This window comes from Ranitomeya variabilis, chromosome 4 (assembly GCF_051348905.1).
Source record: "Ranitomeya variabilis isolate aRanVar5 chromosome 4, aRanVar5.hap1, whole genome shotgun sequence".
Classification (NCBI taxonomy): domain Eukaryota; kingdom Metazoa; phylum Chordata; class Amphibia; order Anura; family Dendrobatidae; genus Ranitomeya; species Ranitomeya variabilis.
Window position 1 is genome coordinate 766,847,751 of NC_135235.1, and position 25,816 is coordinate 766,873,566.

Genomic DNA, 25,816 nt, shown 5'->3' on the forward strand with positions numbered 1-25,816 from the left:
AATTATCTGTATGTAAAGAATGAATTCACTCCCTGTATGTGTTTCCTCCAGATCTATCCAGTAAGAGGACAACACCAGAGAGATGTTCACAACCTCTTCTACCACAACACTGCAAGCAAGAAGCTCCCAATGCTCCTCAGGATCATCAGGTAGATGGAGAGAAGGTGTCAGGAGATCTCCCCTATGATGTGTAGACGCCGGTGAAGGTCTTGTGCTCAGTCTTGTTTTATCCACCAGTATTATATGTTTTATACTTGTGTAATGAGAACGGTGGAGATGGCAGGATTAGAGCTGTTCATAGATGTGACTTCTCCATCTGTCGGTGACTTTTACAATATTTGTTTCAGGATGAAGATCTGACCCATATTAATACTACAGAGACATATGTGAGGGGTGATGAGTGGTGTAAAGAGGAGATTCCCACATATGACTACCCAGGTGAGTAGTGACCACTAAATGCAGAGAAGTCACAGATTCTTCTCATCACCGGCTGTGGCTGCTTTATCGGTGGTGTAGTCCGGCCGTATTACCATGATCACCATTTTGCCTCTAGACCACAACATTCTCCTTCTATACACTGATCTGAGAGACTTCCTGATCATCACTGCGCATGACAGGAAGCCTCTCAGGTCTGGAGACCCTGATGTCGTCATGACGACATCGTGTCTCCATGGCAGCGATCGGAACCAGCATCATGCCACGGGGTCTCCGATTCAAAGTCAGAGGGGCTGTCAGCCCATGTAGTGAGGGATCAGCGACCTGTCATAAGCCAATACAGATGCATATGTAATCAGAGCACCACATACAGCCCCGCCCCAGAGCACCACATAAAGCCCCGCCCACAGTCCCGCCCCAGAGCACGAGAATCTCATCAACTGAAAACTACAAATACAGATTAAACAACAACCATAAGATGGATTTCATCACCAGGTATCAGTGTAATCAGTATAACGGCACCGACCTGACAGTGTCTGTAGTCACTGAGCACAATCCTGCTGACAGGTTCCCTTTAAGACATCTCCGCTCTGCACTATTATACACAGTTCTCTTTAACCGCTTAGTGACAGAGCCAATTTGGTACTTGATGACCGGGCCAATTTTTACAATTCTGACCACTGTCCCTTTATGAGGTTATAACTCTGGAACGCTTTAACGGATCCCGCTGATTCTGAGAACGTTTTTTCATGACATATTGTACTTCATGTTAGTGGTAACATTTCTTCGATATTACTTGCGATTATTTATGAAAAAAACGGAAATATGGCAAAAAAAAATTAAAATTTAGCAATTTTCAAACTTTAAATTTTCTTTATCGCTTCATTGGGGGACACAGGACAACCATGGGTGTATGCTGCTGCTGCTAGGTGGCTGACACTATGCAAAAAAGGAAAAAGGCGTAGCTCCTCCCCGGCAGTATATACCCACCGACAGGCACCAAGTACCTCAGTTTGTGCTTAGTGTCTGTAGGAGGCGGACCTGGATCTTCAGATCCGCTGCTAATCTTGATTCCTTTACAGGTTTTGTTGTTTTTATTAACGTTTTGACTTTTCTTTTTCAGATACAGCATTCAGGGATTCAGGGTGCAATCTCCCACCCTGCCTCCCCAGGAGGGCGGCTGAGCGAGCAGTGTGGTGTCGTCCGCATTTCAGCTCTCAGGCCGCCGGCAGGACATTATCCCTTGTCACCCTCCCAGGTGCTCCAGGGTCTTTATGGTGGCGGTCCTTGCCAAACAGTCCCCCTCACCCCTCTCCTCGGAGAGGGCTGAGAGGAAGACGGTGGTCACCAGCGGTGACCCTCCCCCTTGTCTTTGGGGTCGAGGCCGTCTTCTGGACGAAGGATTCTGTTTCCAGCGACCCCTCTCTCATCGGGCCCCTGGTTGATCCTCTCTCCCTCTACCTGTGGAACTGGACATGCAGGTACCAGCGCTTCAGCAGCCGCTCCCCCGCAGCAGTATTTCCCTGTCTAAATGTACAGTGCTTTCACACAGTCACGGCCGTTTTCACTTTCACCGCTGTGGCCGGCCACGCCCCCTCCGATAGGCCACGCCCCCTCCTTTTTCTGCGCTCTTTTCCTCCTCCACTCAGAGGGGTTTTTACATCCCGGGCACACCCTTCCCTTTCGGTGCGGCCCTATCAGGAGCCTGGGCTTATTCCTCTCAGTACAGCACCGCCCCTTCTTCTCTGCTGGCACTTCCTGCTTCAGCAGCTCCGTGCACAGGAGACATCGTGTGTTGGGGGACACGGACAACTCTGCTCTGCGGTGCGGTAGGATTGCGACGCTATATTGGCCCCTCACTTTGTATTATCCATACCACTGCAGGTCCTTTAGTCTTTTCTGTAGTATAGTGCTGCAGAATATCCTTATGTCCAACTCTTCTGGAGCCTGCCTTACCAAACCTACCATTACTCACTACGCCTGTGCTCGTTGTAAGATAAAGTGGTCTGTAGGCCAATCGTCGCCTCTCTGCCAGTCCTGCAGTCCTCCTGCCATGTCTGCCCCGCAGGAAGCTTCTGACTCTCGGGATGGGGGCGCTCCCCCTCCCCCTGAGTGGGCCGTTGCTATCTCGCAGTCGGTCTCTGAATTGACTAAGGTATCTCAGTCCCTGGTCCAGGCGCTTGAACGTCTTCCACAGCCTCCTTCAGCCACCAGCGCTCCGACCGTCTTCCATGACGAGTCGGCCGCACCTGACCCTGAACCACAGGGAGACAAATCAGCCAGCCGCTCTAGAAAGAGGACTCTGTCTGGCTCTTCGTCTGGTTCTCCAGGTCCCTCCGCAGCGCTCAAGCTGCTCTCCTCCTCCCAATTCCCCTCTTTGAAGGAGGACATTGGGTCTGATGTGGATTCCCAGTCCGGTTCTGACTCCAATTCAGACCAGGCTTCTAGCATGCAGGCTGTCGTAGATAGTCTTATTTCGGCTATATCGCTAACCCTCAAACTAAAACAAGACGAGGTTTCCCCCCAGGATTCCTCTGTCTCCCTTAACCCCTTTCTGTCATTAGACGTACTATTCCGTCCATGTGGGGTGGGCCCTACTTCCCAAGGACGGAATAGTACGTCATACGATATCGGCCGCGCTCACGGGGGGAGCGCGGCCGGGTGTCAGCTGACTATCGCAGCTGACATCCGGCACTATGTGCCAGGAGTGGTCACGGACCGCCCCCGGCACATTAACCCCGGCACACCGCGATCAAATATGATCGCGGTGTGCCGGCGGTATAGGGAAGCATCGCGCAGGGAGGGGGCTCCCTGCGGGCTTCCCTGAGACCCCCGGAGCAACGCGATGTGATCGCGTTGCTCCGAGGGTCTCCTACCTCCCTCCTCGCCGCAGGTCCCGGATCCAAGATGGCCGCGGCATCCAGGTCCTGCAGGGAGGGAGGTGGCTTACCGAGTGCCTGCTCAGAGCAGGCGCTTGGTAAGCCTGCAGCCCTGCACAGCAGATCGTCGATCTGACAGAGTGCTGTGCACACTTTCAAATCACCGATCTGTAATGTCCCCCCCTGGGACAAAGTAAAAAAAAAATGTCCACATGTGTAAAAAAAAAATAAAAAAGTTCCTAAATAAATAATTTAAAAAAATTATTCCCATAAATACATTTCATTATCTAAATAAAAAAAAATCAAACAATAAAAGTACACATATTTAGTATCGCCGCGTCCGTAACGACCCCACCTATAAAACTATATCACTAGTTAACCCCTTCAGTGAACACCGTAAAAAAAAAAAGAGACAAAAAACAACGCTTTATTCTCATACCGCCAAACAAAAAGTGGAATAACACGCGATCAAAAAGACGGATATAAATAACCATTGTACCGCTGAAAACGTCATCTTGTCCCGCAAAAAACGAGCCGCCATACACCATCATGAGCGAAAAAATAAAAAAGTTATAGTCCTCAGAATTAAGCGATACCAAAATAATTATTTTTTCTATAAAATAGCTTTTATCGTATAAAAGCGCCAAAACAAAAAAAAAAATTATATAAATGAGGTATCGCTGTAATCGTACTGACCCGAAGAATAAAACTGCTTTATCAATTTTACCAAACGCGGAACGATATAAACGCCTCCCCCAAAAGAAATTCATGAATAGCTTGTTTTTGTTCATTCTGCCTCACAAAAATCGGAATAAAAGCGATCAAAAAAATATCCCGTGCCCGAACATGTTACCAATAAAAACTTCAACTCGTCCCACAAAAAACAAGACCTCACATGACTCTGTGGTCTCAAATATGGAAAAATTATAGCTCTCAAAATGTGGTAACGCAAAAAATATTTTTTGCAATAAAAAGCGTCTTTCAGTGTGTGACGGCTGCCAATCATAAAAATCTGCTAAATAACCCGCTATAAAAGTAAATCAAACCCCCCTTCATCACCCGCTTAGTTAGGGAAAAATTAAAAAAATGTAAAAAATGTATTTATTTCCATTTTCCCATTAGGGGTTAGGGCTAGGGTTAGGGTTGGGGCTAAAGTTAGGGTTTGGATTACATTTACGGTTGGGAATAGGGTTGGGATTAGGGTTAGGGGTGTGTCTGGGTTAGAGGTGTGGTTAGGGTTACCGTTGGGATTAGGGTTAGGGGTGTGTTTGGATTAGGGTTTCAGTTATAATTGGGGGGTTTCCACTGTTTAGGCACATCAGGGGCTCTCCAAACGTGACATGGCGTCCGATTTCAATTCCAGTCAATTCTGCGTTGAAAAAGTAAAACAGTGCTTCTTCCCTTCCAAGCTCTCGCGTGCGCCCAAACAGGGGTTTACCCCAACATATGGGGTATCAGCGTACTCGGAACACATTGGAGAACAACTTTTGGGGTCCAAGTTCTCCTGTTACCCTTGGGAAAATACAAAACTAGGGGCTAAAAAATAATTTTTGTGGAAAATTTTTTTTTTATTATTTGCATGGCTCTGCGTTATAAACTGTAGTGAAACACTTGGGGGTTCAAAGCTCTCACAACACATCTAGATGAGTTCCTTAGGGGTTCTCCTTTCCAAAATGGTGTCACTTGTGGGGGGTTTCTACTGTTTAGGTACATTAGGGGCTCTGCAAACGCAATGTGACGCCTGCAGACCATTCCATCTAAGTCTGCATTCCAAATGGCGCTCCTTCCCTTCCGAGCCCTCCCATGCGCCCAAACGGTGGTTCCCCCCCACATATGGGGTATCGGCGTACTCAAGACAAATTGGACAACAACTTTTGGGGTCCAGTTTCTCCTGTTATCATTGGGAAAATACAAAACTGGGGGCTAAAAAATAATTTTTGGGGGAAATTTTTAATTTTTTTTATCTTCACGGCTCTGCGTTATAAACTGTAGTGAAACACTTGGGGGTTCAAAGTTCTCACAACACAACTGGATAAGTTCCTTGGGGGGTCTAGTTTCCAATATTGGGTCACTTGTGGGGGGGTTTCTACTGTTTAGGTACAGTAGGGGCTCTGCAAACGCAATGTGACGCCTGTAGACCAATCCATCTAAGTCTGCATTGCAAATGATGATCCTTCCCTTCCGAGCTCTGCCATGCGCTCAAACGGTGGTTACCCCCCAGATATCAGGTATCAGCATACTCAGGACAAATTGGACAACAATATATAGGGTCCAATTTCTCCTGTTACCCTTGGAAAAATACAAAACTGGGGGCTAAAAAATAATTTTTGTGGAATAAAAATATTTTGTATTTGCACGGCTCTGCGTTATAAACTGTAGTGAAACACTTGGGGGTTCAAAGCTCTCACAACACATCTAGATGAGTTCCTTAGGGGGTCTACTTTCCAAAATGGTGTCACTTGTTGGGGGGTTTCACTGTTTAGGTACATTAGGGGCTCTGCAAACGCAATGTGACGCCTGCAGACCATTCCATCTAAGTCTGCATTCCAAATGGCGCTCCATCCCTTCCGAGCCCTCCCATGCGCCCAAACGGCGGTTCCCCCCCACATATGGGGTATCGGCGTACTCAGGACAAATTGGACAACAACGTTTGGGGTCCAATTTCTCCTGTTACCCTCGGGAAAATACAAAACTGGGGGCTAAGGCTAAGTTCACACTAGCGTTGTGCGCCGCTGCGTCGACGACGCAACGCACAACGCACGCAAAAACGCGGCAAAACGCACGCAAAAACGCTGCGTTTTGCGACGCATGCGTCGGTTTTTGCCGAAAATCGGACGCAAGAAAAATGCAACTTGTTGCGTTTTCTTGGTCCGACGCTTGCGGCAAAAAAGACGCATGTGTGGCACAACGCAACAATAAAAAACGCATGCGTCCCCCATGTTAAGTATAGGGGGCGCATGACGCATGCGTCGCCGCTGCGTCGCCGACGCAAACCCGACGCACATTAGCTTAACGCTAATGTGAACGTAGCCTTAAAAATAATTTTTGTGGGAAAAAAAATTTTGTTTTATTTTTACGACTCTGCATTATAAACTTCTGTGAAGCACTTGGTGGGTCAAAGTGCTCACCACACCTCTAGATAAGTTCCTTAGGGGGTCTACTTTCCAAAATGGTGTCACTTGTGGGGGGGTTTCAATGTTTAGGCACATCAGTGGCTCTCCAAACGCAACATGGCGTCCCATCTCAATTCCTGTCAATTTTGCAGTGAAAAGTCAAACGGCGCTCCTTCCCTTCCGAGCTCTCCCATGCACCCAAACAGTGGTTTACCCCCACATATGGGGTATCAGCGTACTCAGGACAAATTGTACAACAACTTTTGGGGTCCAATTTCTTCTCTTACCCTTTGGAAAATAAAAAATTGGGGGCAAAAATATCATTTTTGTGAAAAAATATGATTTTTTATTTTTACGGTTCTGCATTATAAACTTCTGTGAAGCACTTGGTGGGTCAAAGTGCTCACCACACCTCTAGATAAGTTCCTTAGGGGGTCTACTTTCCAAAATGGTGTCACTTGTGGGGGGGTTTCAATGTTTAGGCACATCAGTGGCTCTCCAAACGCAACATGGCGTCCCATCTCAATTCCTGTCAATTTTGCAGTGAAAAGTCAAACGGCGCTCCTTCGCTTCCGAGCTCTCCCATGCGCCCAAACAGTGGTTTACCCCCACATATGGGGTATCAGCGTACTCAGGACAAATTGTATAACATCTTTTGGGGTCCATTTTCTCCTTGGTAAAATAAAACAAATTGGAGCTGAAGTAAATTTTGTGTGAAAAAAAGTTAAATGTTCATTTTTATTTAAACATTCCAAAAATTCCTGTGAAACACCTGAAGGGTTAATAAACTTTTTGAATGTGGTTTTGAGCACCTTGAGGGGTGCAGTTTTTAGAATGGTGTCACACTTGGGTATTTTCTATCATATAGACCCCTCAAAATGACTTCAAATGAGATGTGGTCCCTAAAAAAAAAATGGTGTTGTAAAAATGAGAAATTGCTGGTCAACTTTTAACCCTTATAACTCCCTAACAAAAAAAATTGTTGGTTCCAAAATGGTGCTGATGTAAAGTAGACATGTAGGAAATGTTACTTATTAAGTATTTTGTGTGACATATCACTGTGATTTAATTGCATAAAAATTCAAATTTGGAAAAATGCGAAATTTTCTAAATTTTCGCCAAATTTCCATTTTTTTCACAAATAAACGCAGGTAATATCAAAGAAATTTTACCACTATCATGAAGTACAATATGTCACGAGAAAACAGTGTCAGAATCACCAGGATCCGTTGAAGCGTTCCAGAGTTATAACCTCATAAAGGGACAGTGGTCAGAATTGTAAAAATTGTCCCGGTCCATAACGTGCAAACCACCCTTGGGGGTGATGGGGTTATGCAGGTGAAGCGTCCCTCTCGCTCCTTTCCTACCCATGAGGAGTTTGAGTCTACCCTGTCTAAACACTGGGAACATCCTGAGAAACGTTTTTCGGGTAGAAAACATCTGGACGTGCTCTATCCCTTTAGCGCCGATCTTCTCTCCAAGTGGGCTGAATCTCCCAAGGTCGATCCACCGATCTCCCGTCTTTCCTCCAAGACTGTTCTCTCCTTACCGGACGGCGTGTCGCTTAAGGACGCATCAGACAGACAAATTGAGGTGCTGGCCAAATCATCTTTTGAGGCAACTGGTGCTTCCCTCTGCCCCAGCTTTGCTTCCACATGGGTGGCTAAGGCCATATCTGCCTGGGCCAAAATTTCTCCGCCGAGGCATTTTGGCTTTGGCCTCCCCTACCGAGCTGGCTGACCTCGCCGATTAGATTAACTACGCAGGGAAATACCTTCTCACTGCCTCCTTAGATGCAGCAGCCTGTTCAGCCAGGGCAAGCAGCAACATTGTCGCTATGCGCCGCATTCTTTTGCTCAAAGCATGGAATGCGGATGCTACTTCCAAAAAGTCTCTCACCAACTTGGCGTTTCAAGGTTCCAGGCTTTTTGGCGCTCGTCTGGATCAAATTATCTCCGACGCGACTGGGGGCAAGAGTACCTCTCTCCCCCAGTCCAAGCCAAAACGCTTCTTTAACCCAAAGGCTCCTCGAACATTTCGCCCCTTTCGTCCGTTTGCAGCCTCAGATTCCTCTTCGCAACAAGAGAGATTCGCTACCACTGGTGAACGTAGAAAACCCTCTTACAAGCCAGCTCCCATGTGGAGATCCAGGGCTCCACCTCCCAGGTCTTCCGGACCTCGTTCCAACAGATACCGTTCCAAGTGACGGGTCGCCCCCACCTGGGAGTCTTTCCAGGGTGGGAGGCAGGCTTCTTCTCTTCAAAGACACCTGGCTGTCAGTGATCAGCAATGCCTGGGTCAGAGAGATTATCACCTCCGGGTACAAGATGGAATTTTCTACCCTCCCGGAAAATCGCTTCTTTCTCTCTCGCCCCCCAAAGCATCCGTCCCATTTACCTGGCTTGCTTCAAGCCGTAACGTCTCTGGTCGCCGCCGGAGTCGAAATTCCCGTTCCTTCCGAAGACCGTTTTTGCGGGTTCTACTCGAACCTTTTTGTAGTCCCAAAGAAGGATGGGTCTCTTCGCCCTATCCTGGATTTGAAGCTTCTGAACCGCCACGTCCGACCTCGCCACTTCAGAATGGAATCCCTACGGTCAGTGATCGCCGCCATGGAACCCGGGGAGTTCCTCTGCTCGGTCGACATCCAAGATGCGTACCTTCATGTCCCCATCTGCATACGGCATCAGAGATCCCTTCGGTTTGCTGTTGGCGACAATCACTACCAGTTCACGGCTCTCCCCTTTGGTTTAGCATCTGCCCCCAGGGTCTTCACCAAAATCATGGTGGCGGTCATGGCCTTCCTTCATTCCAGGGGGATCCTCGTTATCCCCTACCTGGACGATCTGTTGATCAAGGGGTCCTCTTGTCTAGACTGTGCCCACAGTCTCCAGGTCTCCCTGGACACCCTGACCCGTCTCGGCTAGATTATCAACCGGACCAAGTCCTCCCTGATTCCATCCCAACGACTGTCCTTCCTGGGCATGGTGTTCGACACGAACTTAGCTCGGGTCTTCCTCCCAGAGGACAAGTTCTCAGTACTCCTCAAGGCGGTCCGCCTTCTCAAACGCCCAGCCCCTCAGTCACTTCGTTTCTGCATGGGAGTCCTGGGAAAGATGGTGGCCTCCATGGAGGCTGTTCCTTTCGCCCAGTTCCACACCCGCCCCCTCCACCTATTATTCTTATCCACCTGGAACAGGTCCTTGGACTCCCTGGACCGTCCCTTCCACCTTCCTCTCCAGGTCCGTCAGTCCCTAACCTGGTGGACGCTGTCCTCCTCTCTCCTGAGAGGAAGATCATTTCTTCAGGTCATCACCACCGATGCCAGCCTTCTCGTGTGGGGAGCAGTCTTCCGACAACACACGGCTCAGGGCCATTGGACCACCCAGGAAGCTCTCCTTCCCATCAACCTTCTGGAGATCAGGGCAATCTTCCTTGCGCTAATCCACTGGCAGTCTCTTCTGTCGAATCTTCCCGTCCGCATCCAGTCGGACAACTTCACGGCCGTGGCGTACTTAAACCACCAGGGCAGGACTCGCAGCGGCCAAGTAATGGCAGAAGTGGCAAAGATTCTTCGGTGGGCGGAACGCCACGTTCCGGTCATATCAGCCGTTCATATCCCCGGGGTCGAAAACTGGACAGCCGACTTTCTCAGTTGCCAGGGCCTAGCAGTGGGCGAGTGGTCTCTCCACCCCGCAGTCTTCAATCAAATTTTCCTCCGCTGGGGTACTCCAGACGTCGATCTTATGGCGTCCCGGATGAACCACAAGGTCCCACAGTTTGTCACCAGGTCCCGGGATCCTTTTGCCGTCGGCCATGACGCCCTGGTAATTCCATGGTCCCAGTTTCAGTTTCCCTACCTGTTCCCACCCCTCCCCTTGATTCCAAGGGTGGTAAAGAAGATCAAGTTGGAAGGGATTCCAGTCATACTGATAGCGCCGGGCTGGCCAAGGCGGCCGTGGTACGCCGAGCTCGTAAACATTCTCGCGGACACTCCTTGGAGACTCCCAGATCGGCCAGATCTCCTCTCGCTGGGACCTCTCTACTACCAGAGTTCTCAGTCGCTGAGTTTAATGGCATGGCCGTTGAGGCCGCAGTCTTGAAAAACTCTGGTCTCTCTTCCCAGGTCATACAGACCATGATCAGAGCCAGAAAACCGTCTTCTTCCCGTATCTACCATAGGTACTGGAAAGCGTTCTTTCGCTGGTGCGAAACCAATGAAGTTTTTCCAATGTCCTTTTCTCTTTCGGATCTTCTCGGTTTCCTCCAGTCTGGTCTCGATTCGGGCATATCCCTCAGCACACTCAAGGGACAAGTGGCCGCTCTGTCGATTCTCTTCCAGAGTGACCTTTCCTCCATTCACCAGGTTTGGACTTTTCTACAGGGAGTTGTGCATATCGCCCCACCTTTCCGTCCTCCCTTGGAACCTTGGGACCTTAACCTGGTCCTTGGCGCTCTTCAGGCTGCTCCCTTTGAGCCTCTTCATGATGTGCCCTTTTCCCTTCTCTCTTGGAAGGTCGCCTTCCTCATTGCCATTACATCCATCAGGAGGGTCTCCGAGTTGGCAGCCCTGTCATGTCGTTCCCCTTTCCTTATTCTTCATCAGGATAAGGTCGTTCTTCGACCGGTTCCTGAATTCCTTCCCAAGGTGGTCTCGGCTTTCCACATCAACGAAGACATTGTCCTTCCATCATTTTGCCCTTCTCCAGCTCATCCTTTGGAGAAGTCTCTTCACAAGCTTGACGTGGTCAGGGCCATTCGGGTCTATCTTTCTAGAACCGCTCCCTTCCGTCAATCCGATTCTCTCCTTGACGTTTTTGAAGGTCGTCGGAAGGGTTTTCAAGCGTCTAAATCCACCATTTCGCGCTGGATTCGCTCGGCAATTTCAGAATCGTACCGTGTTCATGAGGCACGTCCTCCTCCGGGGGTGCGAGCTCACTCCACCAGAGCTGTCGGAGCTTCTTGGGCTGTTCGCCACCAGGCCTCTGCCTTACAAGTTTGCAAGGCCGCAACCTGGTCATCTTTGCACACGTTTACGAGGTTCTGTCGGGTTCATACCCAAGCCTCGTCCGATGCAGGTCTTGGTAGGAAGGTACTGCAGGCGGCGATCGCACACCGGCCGACCTGAGACCTTTTCTCTTTTCCTTTCTACCCACCCTTTTCCGGGACTGCTTTTGGACGTCCCATGGTTGTCCTGTGTCCCCCAATGAAGCGATAAAGAAAGAGGGATTTTTGGTACTTACCGTAAAATCTCTTTCTTGGAGCCTTCATTGGGGGACACAGCACCCTCCCTACTGGTTTGTTCTGGTACAGTTCTGGTGGCAGAGCTCGGAAGGGAAGGAGCGCCGTTTTGGAATGCAGACTTTGATAGAATAGTCTGCGGGCGTTATGTTGCGTTTGCAGAGCCCCTGATGTACCTAAACAGTAGAAACTCCCCACTAGTGACCACATTTTGGAAACTAGACCCCCCAAGGAACTTATCTAGATGTGTCGTAAGGACTTTGAACCCCCAAGTGCTTATTAAATATTTTTTTTCCACAAAGATGATTTTTTTTAGCCCCCAATTTTTTATTTTCCCAAGGGTAACAGGAGAAATTGGACCCCAAAAGTTGTTGTACAATTTGTCCTGAGTACGCTGATAGCCCATATGGGGGGGGACCACTGTTTGGGCACACATCGGGGTTCAGAAGGGAAGGAGCCCCGTTTGGAATGCAGACTTAGATTGATTGGCCTGCAGGCGTCATGTTGCATTTGCAGAGCCCCTGATGTACCTAACCAGTAGAAACCCCCCACAAGTGACCCCATATTGGAAACCTGACCGAACTGATCTAGATGTGTTGTGAGAAGTTTGAACCCCCAAGTTTTTCACTACAGTTTATAACGCAGAGCCGTGAAAATAAAAAATCATTTTTTTTCCACAAAAATGATTTTTTAGCCCCCAATTTTTTTTTATTTTCGCAAGGGTAACAGGAGAAACTGGACCCCAAAAGTTGTTGTCCAACTAGTACTTAGTATGCTGATGCTCCATATGTGGGGTAAACCACTGTTTGGGCGCAGGGCAGAGCTCAGAAGGGAGGGAGCATAATTTGACTTTTTGAGCGCAAAATTGACTGTCTCGTTTGGAAACCCCCTGATGTACCTAAGCAGTTGAAACCACCCAATTCTAACTCCAACCCTAACCCCAACACACCCCTAATCCCAACCCGATCCATAATCCTAATCCCAACCCTAACCATAACCCTAATCAAAACCCTAAACCCAGCACAACCCTAATCCTAATCTCAACCCTAACCTCAAAACCTAACCCTAATCCCAAAACACCCCTAACCCTAATCCTAACCTTAACCCTAATCCCAAACGTAACCCTAATGCCAACCCTAATCCAAACCCTAATCCCAACTCTAACCCTAACTTTAGCCCTAACTTTAGCCGCAACCCTAACCCTAGCCCTAACCCTAATCCTAGCTCTAACCCTAACCATAATCCTAGCCTTAACCCTAACCCTAACCCTAATTGGAAAATAGAAATACATACTTTTTTTATTTTATTATTTTTTCCTAACTAAGGGGGTGATAAAGGGGGGGGGGGGGTTATTTACAATTTTTTTTATTTTGATCACTGTGATAGGATCTCACAGTGACCAAAATAAAACAAGAGGAAGAATCTTCCTCTGCTGGCCGGCAGATCACGGCGGGTGCACTGCTCATGCGCCCGCCATTTCCTTACCAGAGCAAGAAGCCGACAGCCAGGAGAGGAAGCAGGAGGACCCAGGGACACCGGTAAGTATAACAGGGTCCCCGATCCCCCTATTGTGTGCGATCACATCAGAGGACAGAGAATGACCGCTTTTTTTTTTGTTTGTTTTTGCGGCCGCCGGTAAACGGTTAATTACCGGCGATCGCAAAACAGGGGTCAGTAAAAACCGACCCGATCATGTTCTTTGGGGTCTCTGCTACCCCCGGCAGCGGAGACCCCAAAGATCTGCCAGGTCCCGGGCAGTTGGCGCACTGCGCATGCGCCCGCCATTTTTTTTCCCGGAACAAGATGGTGGCGCCCATCGGGAGCCAGGAGGAGCACTGGGGGGAGACAGGTGAGTATCGGAGGGCGATCGGGGACTCCATTTCTCTGTCCTTTGATGTGCGATCACATCGGAGGACAGAGAAATTAACCCCTTCCCGACCTTTGACGCCACGTAGGCGTCATGAAAGTCGGTGCCAATCCGACCCATGACGCCTATGTGGCGTCATGGAATGATCGCGTCCTTGCAGATCGGGTGAAAGGGTTAACTCCAATTTCACCCGATCTGCAGGGACAGGGGGAGTGGTGCTTCAGCCCAGGGGGGGTGGCTTCACCCCCTCGTGGCTACGATCGCTCTGATTGGCTGTTTCACTTTCAACAGCCAATCAGAGCGATTTGTAATATTTCACTATGAAAAGTGGTGAAATATTACAATCCAGACATGGCCGATGCTGCAATATCATTGGCCATGGCTGGAAAACCTAATCTGTACCCCCCCCCCCACACTCACCGATCTCCTCCCCAGTTCTCCATTATGTGGTCCGCCCCCCCTAAGTCGTCCTGTCCGCTCCCCCGTCGTCCTGTCCGCTCCCCCCGTGCTCCGATCCCACACCCGGCTCCGATTCCCCCCCCCCCCGTGCTCCGATCACCCCCCCTCATACTTACCGAGCCTCCGGGCGTCCGTCCGTCTTCTCCATGGGCGCCGCCATCTTCCAAAATGGCGGGCGCATGCGCAGTGCGCCCGCCGATTCTGCTGGCCGGCAGATTCGTTCCAGGTATATTTTGATCACTGCGATATAACTATCACAGTGATCAAAATAAAAAAAATAGTAAATGACCCCCCCCCCCTTTATCACCCCCATAGGTAGGGACAATAATAAAAAAAAGAAAATATTTTTTTTCTTTTTCCACTAGGGTTAGGGTTAGAACTAGGGTTAGAACTAGTGGTAGGGTTAGGGGTAGGGTTAGGGTTAGGGCATGTGCACACAGTGCGGATTTGGCTGCGGATCCGCAGCGGATTGGCCGCTGCGAATTCGTAGCAGTTTTCCATCAGGTTTACAGTACCATGTACACCTATGGAAAACCAAATCCGCTGTGCCCATGGTGCGGAAAATACCGTGCGGAAGCGCTGCGTTGTATTTTCCGCAGCATGTCAATTTTGTGCGGATTCTGCAGCGTTTTACACCTGTTCCTCAATAGGAATCCGCAGGTGAAATCCGCACAAAAAACCACTGGAAATCCGCTGTAAATCCGCATGTAAAACGCAGTGCCTTTTACCTGCAGATTTTTCAAAAATGATGCGGAAAAATCTCACACGAATCCGCAACGTGGGCACATAGCCTTAGGGTTAGGGTTGGAATTAGAGTTAGGGTTGGAATTAGGGCTAGGGTTGGAAATAGGGTTAAGATTAGGCTTGTGGTTAGGGTTACGGATAGGGTTAGGGGTGTGTTGGGGTTACAGTTGTGGTTAAGGTTGGGATTAGGGTTAGGGTTGGGATTAGGGTTGGGATTAGGGTTAGGGTTGGGATTAGGGTTACGGGTGTGTTGGGGTTAGGGTTGTGGTTAGGGGTGTGTTGGGGTTAGGGTTGTGATTAGGGTTATGGCTACAGTTGGGATTAGGGTTAGGGGTGTGTTGGGGTTAGTGCTAAAGTTAGAATTGAGGGGTTTCCACTGTTTAGGCACATCAGGGGTCTCCAAACGCAACATGGCGCCACCATTGATTCCAGCCAATCTTGCGTTCAAAAAGTCAAATGGTGCTCCCTCCGGAGGACTAAATACCCCTAAAGATGGAAATGGGAATGCTATCTTGCCTCAGAGCAGAAACCCCAAAGGATAGGCAGCCCCCCACAAATATTGACTGTGAATATAAGAGTAAAAGACACACACAGGCAGAAGACAGGATTTAGCAAAAGAGGCACCTCTAGCTAGATAGAATAGGATAGGACAGAGTACTAAGCGGTCAGTATTAAAACCCTACAAAAATCCACAGCAGAGAATACAAACACCACATCTAACTAAAGACATTGGATGTACATCTTCATCTCCTGAGAATCCAACATGACTGAAAAATATCCTAACAGTCTAAGCTGGTCAAAAACACAATGAATAGAACTGAACTGTAAAGCACACAGTATGTGCGCAACAGAGACAAAAAATAGAACTTATCTTTAGCTGGATTGGCAGCAGAGCAGGAGGAACCAGACAGAGAAGTAACACATCCAAGTACAGTGGACAACTGGCAGGGAATCATGGATCCTGCACACCTAAATACCTAACAAAGCTGCAATCAGCAGAAACACCTGCCCTGGCTTACAACCCTGAGACAACTGCACTACCATCAACCACCGGAGGGAGCCCAAGAGCAGAATTCACAACAGTGGACCATTCCCTATTATTACAGACCCTCTCATCCCTTGGCATCACAGACTTGGTCCTATCCTGGATCTGGACAAGACAGAATTCATCATCTGTCCCCATCTCACGTGACCCCCCCAACGAACCTATCTATTACAGTAAACGGCTGCCCACTGTCACCAGTCCCACAAGCTCGCTGCCTCGGGGAAATACTTAGCGCTGATCTCTCCTTCAAACCACATATCCAAGCCCTTTCCACTTCCTGCCGACTTCAACTCAAAAATATTTCACGAATCCGTTCATTCCTCAACCAAGAATCTGCAAAAACCCTAGTCCATGCCCTCATTATCTCTCGCCTTGACTACTGCAACCTCCTGCTCTGTGGCCTCCCCTTGAACACTCTCGCACCCCTCCAATCTATTCTAAACTCCGCTGCCCTACTAATCCACCTGTCCCCCCGCTATTCCCCAGCCTCTCCACTCTGTCAATCCCTGCACTGGCTCCCCATTACCCAGAGACTCCAATACAAAACCCTAACCATGACGTACAAAGCCATCCACAACCTGTCTCCTCCATACATCTGTGACCTCGTCTCCCGGTACTTACCTACACGCAACCTCCAATCCTCACAAGATCTCCTTCTCTACTCCCCTCTTATCTCCTCTTCCCACAATCGTATACAAGATTTCTCTTGCGTATCACCCCTACTCTGGAACCCTCTACCACAACACATCAGACTCTCGCCTACCATCGAAACCTTCAAAAAGAACCTGAAGACCCACCTCTTCCGACAAGCCTACAACCTGCAGTAACCACCGATCGACCAAACCGCTGCACGACCAGCTCTATCCTCGCCTACTGTATTCTCAACCATTCCTTGTAGATTGTGAGCCTTCACGGGAAGGGTCTTCTCTCCTGTACCAGTTATGACTTGTATTGTTTAAGATTATTGTACTTGTTTTTATTATGTATACCCCTCCTCACATGTAAAGCGCCACGGAATAATAACAATAAATAATAATAACATATAGACATACAGTACATTAAATATACATTACATACTCGCCATTACTTGTCATTTTGATCCCCGAAGCCAGTGTCATCTGTAAAAAATATGAAAAAAACAAACAACCAATATACTCCCTGTCCGCAGAAATCCACGAGTGTCCCACGACGATCTCCCGTGGAGAACGGCAGCAACAGGTGTTGCAACCGCTCTCCAGCGGACCCAGATACACAATGACGGGAGGAAGGTATTCCTCCGCCGCTGTAAAAAAAAAAGTCCCTAGTCTCACTTTATGCCATTGCTGTATGAGAAATTTTCCCAGGCAGCAATTGCCATAAAGTGAGACTTTGAATTCACGTAACCTCAGTGATGCACTGCAGGAGCCATTGTCTCCTGTCAGTGTGTCACTGAGGGTCCTATAGAGCAGTGACATCACCCGATATCACTGTTCTATAGGGGAGATCGTCGTGGGACACTCGTTATTAATTGGACTACGGCGGACAGGTAGTATGCAGTTTATTATTTTACTTTTTTTTGCAGGCGCTGAAGTTTGGTGAAATGAAGAATATTAAAATACTTTTTTCTAATGTGTGCATGTTTTATTAACCCTTTCTCACTATTGGATTAATAACGGATAGGCGTCTTATTGACGCCTCTCCGTTATTAACCCGGCTTAATGTCACCTTACAATAGCAAGGTGACATTAACCCCTTATTACCCCATATCCCACCGCTACACAGGAGTGGGAAGAGAGGGGCTAAGTGCCGGAATTGGCGCATCTTACAGATGCGCCAATTCCGGGGCGGCTTCGGACTGGTATTTGTAGCGAGGGGGGGGGGCAATATCCATGGCCCCTCTCTAGGCTATGAATATCAGCCCGCAGCTGTCTGCGTAGCCTTTCTGGCTATAAAATATATGGGGGGACCTCACGTCATTTTTTGGGGGGTCCCCCTATTTTAATAGCTAGTAAAGGCTACGCAGACAGCTGTGGGCTGATATTCATTGCAGGCTACAAATATTGGCCCCCAGCTGTCGGCTTTTCCCCTCTGGCGCAGAAAATTGCGTGGGAGCCCACGCCGTTTTTTTCCGTTTTTTTGTGTTTTTTTAATTCAATGCTCATAAAGGCCTCTTTCAAACTTGCATCGGTACAGGTCCGTCGCTATGCGTCGGGCCGACGTACCGACGCACGTTGTGAAATTTGTGCCTGAAGTGCGGGAAGGAGGGGGGGAGTTTCTGCTGCGCATGCGCCGTAGAAAATGGTGGACGCGACGGACAAAAAAATGTTCACTTGAAGGTTTTTTCGTGCCAACGGTTTGCCAAAACATGACATTTAGTTTTTGGTGCCGGGTTTGATGCTGGTTTTTGGTGCAGTTTTTTTGCGGTTTTAGATGCGGTTTTTGATGCTGTTTTTGATGCAGTTTTCGTTCCGTTTTTTTGACCGAGTTTGATGCATTTTTTGGAAATAAATAAACAGAAAATGTTCATGATTTGAATGGAAACATACATGAAAAAACGGATTCGGAGGCCGGATTCATCATTTCACATCTGTTTCATCCATTTTTTTGCTGGATCCGTCGCTGTGCGTTTTTTCGCCGGACAGAAAAACCGTTCCTCTGTATGTATTTTCCGTCCGGCGGAAACAGCTTTTTTGACGGATCCTGCAAAAAACGGATGAAACGTGTGGCCATCAGGCGCAATCCGGCGCTAATACAACTCTATGAAAAAAAAACGGATCTGGCGGAAAAAAACAGATCCTGCAAATGTGCTCTCAGGATGCGTTTTTTTTCCCATAGACTTTTTTTAGTATTAGCGATGGATCGCGACGGATGGCCACACGTCGCATCCGTCGTGCAATGGATCCGTCGTGTTTTGGCGGACCGTCGGCACAAAAAAACGTTCAAGTGAACGTTTTTTTGTCCATCGCGTCCGCCATTTTCTACCGCGCATGCGCGGCCGAAACTCCGCCCCCTCCTCCCCCTTCTTCAGAATGGGCAACGGATGCGTTGAAAAACTGCATCCGCTTCTCATGTCGTGCACAAATGTCACAACGTGTGTCGGTACGTTGGCCCGACGCATAGCAACGGACCCGTACCAACACAAGTGTGAAACAGGCCTTTATGAGCGTTGAATTAAAAAAAAAAAAACGGCGTGGGCTCCCGCACAATTTTCTGCGCCAGAGGGGAAAAGCCGACAGCTGGGGGCCAGTATTTGTAGCCTGCGAAGAATATCAGCCTGCAGCTGTCTGCGTAGCCTTTACTGGCTATTAAAATAGGGGGACCCCCCAAAAAATGACGTGGGGTCCCCCTATATTTTATAGCCATAAAGGCTACGCAGACAGCTGCGGGCTGATATTCATAGCCTCGAGAGAGGCCATGGATATTGCCCCCCCCCCCCCCCCCGGCTACAAATACCAGTCCACAGAGGCCCCGGAAATGGCGCATCTGTAAGATGCACCAATTCCGGCACTTAGTCTCTCTCTTCCCCCTCCCGTGTAGCGGTGGGATATGGGGTAATAAGGGGTTAATGTCACCTTGCTATTGTAAGGTGACAATAAGCCAGGTTAATAACGGAGAGGCGTCAATAAGACGCCTATCCGTTATTAATCCAATAGTAAGAAAGGGTTAATAAAACACACAAACATTAGAAAAAAGTATTTTAATATTCTTCATTTCACCATACTTACCATACTTCAGCGCCTGCAAAAAACTTAAAATAATAAACCGCATACTACCTTTCCGCCATAGTCCAATTAATAACGAGTGTCCCACGACGATCTCCCCTATAGAACAGTGACATCGGGTGATGTCACTGCTCTATAGGACCCTCAGTGACACACTGACAGGAGACAATGGCTCCTGCAGTGCATCACTGAGGTTACCTGAGTTCAAAGTCTCACTTTATGGCAATTGCTGCCTGGGAAAATTTCTCATACAGCAATGGCATAAAGTGGGACTTTTTTTTTTAACAGCGGCAGAGAAATACAGTGGCGGAAGGATACCTTCCTCCCGTCATTGTGTTCCTGAGGTCCCCGGAGAGCGGTTGCAACAACTGTTGCTGCCATTCTCCACGGGAGATCGTCGTGGGACACTCGTGGATTTCTGCGGACAGGGAGTATATTGGTTATTTGTTATTTTAATCTTTTTTTACAGATGACACTGGCTTTGGGGAACAAAGTGACAAGTAATGGTGAGTATGTAATCTATGTTTAATGTACTGTATGTCTATATGTATGTCATGTATGTAATGTATGAATGTACTGTATGCAGTATGTATGTATGTATCTACGCAGTATGTATGTATGTATTATGTATGTATGTAGCATGTATGCATTATGAATGTATGTAGTATGTATGTAGCATGTATGTAGCATGTATGTGTGTAGTATGTAAGTATGTATGCTGTATGTATGTAGCATGTTTGTATGTATGTATGGAGTATTTATTTATTTTTTTCATTCAACACTTTAGCCGGATGATGGGACTACTACTGTCCAATCATTGGCTAATGTGTCAATCACTGTCAGTGTAGCAGGCATCGTCCGATGGGACTTGTAGTCCTATCGGACGATGCCCGCATTGAGACACCCCGCATGCCGCAGAGACACCCTGCATGCCGCACAGACACCCCGCATGCCGCAGACACTCCACACGCCGCAGACACCCCGCACAGAGATCCCGCACGCTGCACAGAGACCCCGCACGCCGCAGAGACACCCCACACGCCGCACAGAGATGCCGCAGACACCCCCCGCACACCGCAGACACCCCCCGCACACCGCACAGAGACACACCGCAGAGACCCCGCACAGAGACACGCCGCACAGAGCCCCCCCCCCACGCCGCATAGAGCCCGGGCAGCCCCGGCACGCCGCATACAGCCCCGGAAGGCACTTACAGATCCCTGGCAGGCCCGCACAGACCCCGCCCACAGACACTCAGTGTCCGCCCATGCACCGCCCACACTCTTTCCCCCTCCAGCACAGCATATAGAAGGACAGAAAGGGCTTATTTACTTTCCGATATTTGTGTCCCATTGACTTGCATTGGTATCAGTATCGGCGATGGTTTTGGAGGTGGAGGGCTGGGAAGTCAGGAGGAAGGGCTCTGGGGCTTGTTGACCAAAACTGTCTCTGATGCTATCAATCTTCTGCTTGAAAAATGAGGCAAAGTCTTCTGCTGAGATAAGTGGGGAGGGAGGAGGTGCTGGGGGACGGAGGAGAGAATTGAAGGTGTTGAATAACTGTTTAGGGTTGTGAGACAGGGAGGATATGAGAGATGAGAAGTAGGTTTGTTTAGCTGTGGCAAGTGTGGTCTTGAAAGTAGTGAGGGACTCTTTGAATGCGATGAAGTGTTCGTTGGAGCGGGATCTTTTCCATCTCCGCTCAGCAGCCCTGGAAGCTCGCCTCAGTTCTTTGGTCAGGCTGGTGTGCCAGGGCTGTCTGTGGATTTTGCGAGCTTTGGTATGTGTAAGTGGGGCAGCAGATTCCAAAGCTATAGCTATTGTGGTGTTATATAGAGTTGCAGCGTCATCCGCATTGTGTAGGGAACTTATGTCTGTGAGAGGGAGGAGGGATTCAGAGAATGAGTGTAGGTCAAGGTGTTTAAGATTTCTGCGAGGGTGTGAAAGTTTGTGGGGTGGGGATTGTAGACATGGAGTGGAGAGGGAAGAGAATGTGAGAAGGTTGTGGTCAGAAAGAGGAAGAGGTGAGTTAGAGAGGTTAGATAGGGAGTAGAGGCGGGGGAAGATGAGATCCAGTGTGTGGCCATCTTTGTGGGTGGCTGCAGAAGACCATTGAGTGAGGCCGAAGGAGGAAGTGAGAGATAGAAGTTTAGTGGCAGCTGAGAGGGAAGTGTCAATGGGGATGTTGAAGTCGCCCATGATGATAGTGGGGATGTCCGTGGAAAGGAAATGAAGTAGCCAGGTGATTAAGTGATCAAAGAAGGTGGTGGCTGGCCTTAGGGGTGGTAAATGACAGCCAGTTGGAGGGGGAGTAGATGCGCACAGAGTGCACCTCAAAGGAAGGGACGGTAACAGAGGGTAGCAGTGGAATTGGGGTGAAGGAGCAGTTATCTGACAGGAGTAACCCAACTCCTCGCCCATGTTTGCTGCTGGGGCGGGGTGTGTGAGAAAGGTGGAAGCCAACATATGAAAGTGCAGCAGGGGAGGCTGTGTCAGAAGGGGTGAGCCAGGTTTCGGTGATGGCGAGGAAGGAAAGTTTGGTAGCAACAAAAGATCATGGATGTAGGAAAGCTTGTTGCAGACAGCAAGCGTTCCACAGAGCTCCTGTTAGTGGGACTGGGGAAGCAGGGGCTGTGTGAATGGGTATTAGGTTAGAGAGGTTACGGAAATTTTTGATAGAGCGTGGATAGGGGGTAGAAATGACTGGGGATGTGGTGAGGAGGGCCAGGATTTGGTGAGATATCACCAGCAGTGAGAAGGAGCAGAGAAAGTGTTAGCAGGTGGGAGCAGGAAAGGGCATGAGGTGGCTGTCTGTGTTTGGAGACAGAGGATTGTATGTTGAGGAACAGTTCTGAGGAGGAGGTGAGATGGATGGGGGAGGATTGAGGAAGAGATGAACAGTTCCTTACTTGGTGTAGGGATTAGGGGAGTTAGCAGAAAGTGAAGGATTATAGGGGTGAGAGTGAAAACAAACAGAAACATTGTTTACAGTGACTGGGCAGTTATCTTTAGTTCCCTTCTGGTTCAATTCTGGTTTTAATTCTACTGTAATCTTCACACTTCTAGGACACACTTATAGGAATCACACTGCAGATTAAAGTCTTTGCGGACTTGAGCTATGCAATATATCTGCCACAAAGTGCTTTCAGGTGTGAACCAGAGAGGAGTGGTTTCTGTTCATCTTGGTCAGAGAATTAAGAGTGGACCAGATGCATATAATCAAGCCAAAGTAAACAAGGTCATAAATAGCACGGGTGGAGGGGGTGTTTGGGTGAAGCTGGGGTTGGTTGAGAGAGATACCAAGTGGAAGATAGGAGTAGAGGCAAGTCTGTTGGGAAAGATGGATGACACTACATGCACTTCATAGACACAGAGCAGGAGAGCTGGGTGGATCAACATACCTGTAGGAAGAATATACATGCTTGTTATCTATGTATAGATCTATCTATCTATCCATCTCATTCCTTCTATCATTTATCTATCTATATTTATGTCTATTATCTATCATCTATCTATCTACCTATCTATCTGTGTGTATAATGGAGTGTGGGTTGGACAAATGTAAAAGAGGAGGTTGGACAAGAAATGACATAACAAATCTTTTTTTGTTGTTCAATAATACATCTTTATTTAGCGTTCAAAAACGAATTAAAAACGCATCAAAAACGCACCTGCATTTTCTGCCAAGAGATGCAGATTCAGTGCAGAAAAATCTGTAGGCAAATCTGCAACGTGTGCACATACCCTAACGGTAACCCTAACTTTAGTTTAACAGTAACCCTAAGGCCTCTTTCACATTTCCGTCGGAATGTGAACGTTGCTATGCGTCGTTCTGTGCAAAAAACGCATCCTGCAAAGTTGCTCGCAGGATGCGTTTTTGCACATAGACTTGTATTACTGACGCACCGCGACCTATGGACACACGTTCCATACGTCGTGCACTGGATGCGTCGGTATATGGTGGACCGTCGTTGCAAAAAAAGTTCAAGGGAACGTTTTTTCGCACGTCGGGTCCTGCATTTCCGACCGCGCGTGCGGCCGGAACTCCGCCCCCTCCTCCCCGGGACTTTACAGTGGGCAGCGGACGCGTTGAAACACTGTGTCCGCTGCCCACGTTGTGGCGAATTTGCACGTCGTCGGTACGTCGGGCCGACGCTTAGCGATGGCCCTGTACTGACGGAAGTGTGAAAGAGGCCTAACTTTAGCCCCAATACTAACCCTAACTATAGCACTAACCCTAACCTGCCTTATCTGTTTTTTTTACTTTTTAACAAGATGGCTGACTGGCACAGCTGTTGCCAGCAGCACTTGTAACACTATTTCTCCTCTAATCTCTCACTGACATCTGAGGAGAAACAGCGTTTTTATGAGGCAGATCGCCCGGGAAAATTCATTGCTACAACACACTTTCATTGTGATTTGTCTCATTGGCTGATGTGATGCTGATGTCATCAGGACCTGAACCAATCGGGTCTCGATAAGGTCGGGGGTCAAAGTAAGGGTTGTGCGCCAGAATCCCATCGTTATAGCTAGCGCCGATGTTTATCTATCGTTGGCGGTCACGAAGCAGTTAAGTTAAGGGTACCATCATTTCTGTCCAGGCCTATTTCATGAGGTTTTTTTTAAAAAAAATTCTGTGGAAGCATGGTTAACCCCTTCCCGACCTTTGACGCCACGTAGGCATCATGAAAGTCAGTGCCAATCCGACCTGTGACGCCTATGTGGCGTCATGGAAAGATCGCGTCCCTGCAGATCGGGTGAAAGGGTTAACTCCAATTTCACCCGATCTGCAGGGACAGGGGGAGTGGTACTTTAGCCCGGGGGGGTGGCTTCACCCCCCGTTGCTACGATCGCTCTGATTGGCAGTTTCACTTTCAACAGCCAATCAGAGCGATTTGTAATATTTCACCTAAAAAACTGGTGAAATATTACAATCCAGCCATGGCCGATGCTGCAGTATCATCAGCCATGGCTGGAAACACTGATGTACCCCCCCACCGCCACCGATCTCCCCGGTCCTCCGTCCGGTGCTCCGCTCCCCTTCGTCATCCTGTCTGCTCCCCCGTCCTCCTTCCCGCTCCCCCGTGCTCCAAAGCCACCCCCCCATCCTCTGATCCACCCCCCATGCTCAGATCCCCCTCTCATACTTACCGGGCCTCCCGGTGTCCGTCCATCTTCTCCATGGGCGCAGTGCCGGCCGGCAGATTCGTTCCAGGTATATTTTGATCACTTAATATAACCTATCACAGTGATCAAAATAAAAAAAAATAGTAAATGACCACCCCCCCCTTTATCACCCCATAGATAGGGACAATAATAAAAAAAAGAAAATATTTTTTTTTTCTTTTTCCACTAGGGTTAGAACTAGGGGTAGGGTTAGGGTTAGGGCATGTGCACACGGTGCGGATTTGGCAACGGATCCACAGTGGATTGGCCGCGGATCCACAGCGGATTGGCCGCTGCGAATTCGTAGCAGTTTTCCATCAGGTTTACAGTACCATGTAAACCTATGGAAAACCGAATCCGCTGTGCCCATGGTGCGGAAAATACCGTGCGGAAACGCTGCGTTGTATTTTCCGCAGCATGTCAATTTTGTGCGGATTCCGCAGTGTTTTACATCTGTTCCTCAATAGGAATCCGCAGGTGAAATCCGCACAAAAAAACACTGGAAATCCGCTGTAAATCCGCAGGTAAAACGCAGTGCCTTTTACCTGCGGATTTTTCAAAAATCGTGCGGAAAAATCTCACACGAATCCGCAACGTGGGCACATAGCCTTAGGGTTAGGATTGGAATTAGGGCTAGGGTTGGAAATAGGGTTAAGACTAGGCTTGTGGTTAGGGTTACGGATAGGGTTAGGTTGGGGTTACAGTTGTGGTTAGGGTTAGGGTTACTGGTGTGTTGGGGTTAGGGTTGTGGTTATGGGTGTGTTGGGGTTAGGGTTGTGATTACGGTTATGGCTACTGTTGTGAATTCCGTTTTTGTTGTGAATTCCGTTCTCGGGCTCCCTCCTGTGGTCGTTAATGGTACTTTGGTGAGTTCTGTCCTTGGACACCCTCTGGTGGCTTTGAGTGGAACTGCTGATCTTTGAGGTTGGCTTTTTCAGCTGCCCTCATTTATTGTTTCTGCTGGCTTCCCTATTTAACTCTGCTCTGGTCGTTAGTTCATGCCAGCTGTCAATGTCTCAGTACTGGTTCAGATCTCTCTTGGATTTCTCTGATGACCTGTCTACTCCAGCAGAAGCTAAGTCCCTGCTAGTTCATTTGTTGTCCATTTGTTTTGAGTATATTTCTCAGTACATGCTATGTTTCTAGTCCAGCTTGCTAATATGATATTTC

At 48.4% G+C, this 25,816-nt stretch overlaps 2 protein-coding genes across 5 annotated transcripts in view; both read left to right on the forward strand.

Annotated features, from left to right (window-relative positions):
- The window catches only part of LOC143766910 (uncharacterized), an 817,195-nt gene that overhangs the window by 257,659 nt on the left and 533,720 nt on the right, over nt 1-25,816 (forward strand). The window lies entirely within an intron of this gene.
- The window catches only part of LOC143766913 (uncharacterized), an 84,628-nt gene that overhangs the window by 35,658 nt on the left and 23,154 nt on the right, over nt 1-25,816 (forward strand). For all 4 annotated transcript variants that reach the window (XM_077254913.1, XM_077254914.1, XM_077254911.1 and 1 more), the window contains exons 5-6: nt 52-149; nt 348-438. In XM_077254913.1, the coding sequence (XP_077111028.1) occupies nt 52-149; nt 348-438 (189 nt within the window). The remainder of the gene's footprint in view (nt 1-51; nt 150-347; nt 439-25,816) is intronic.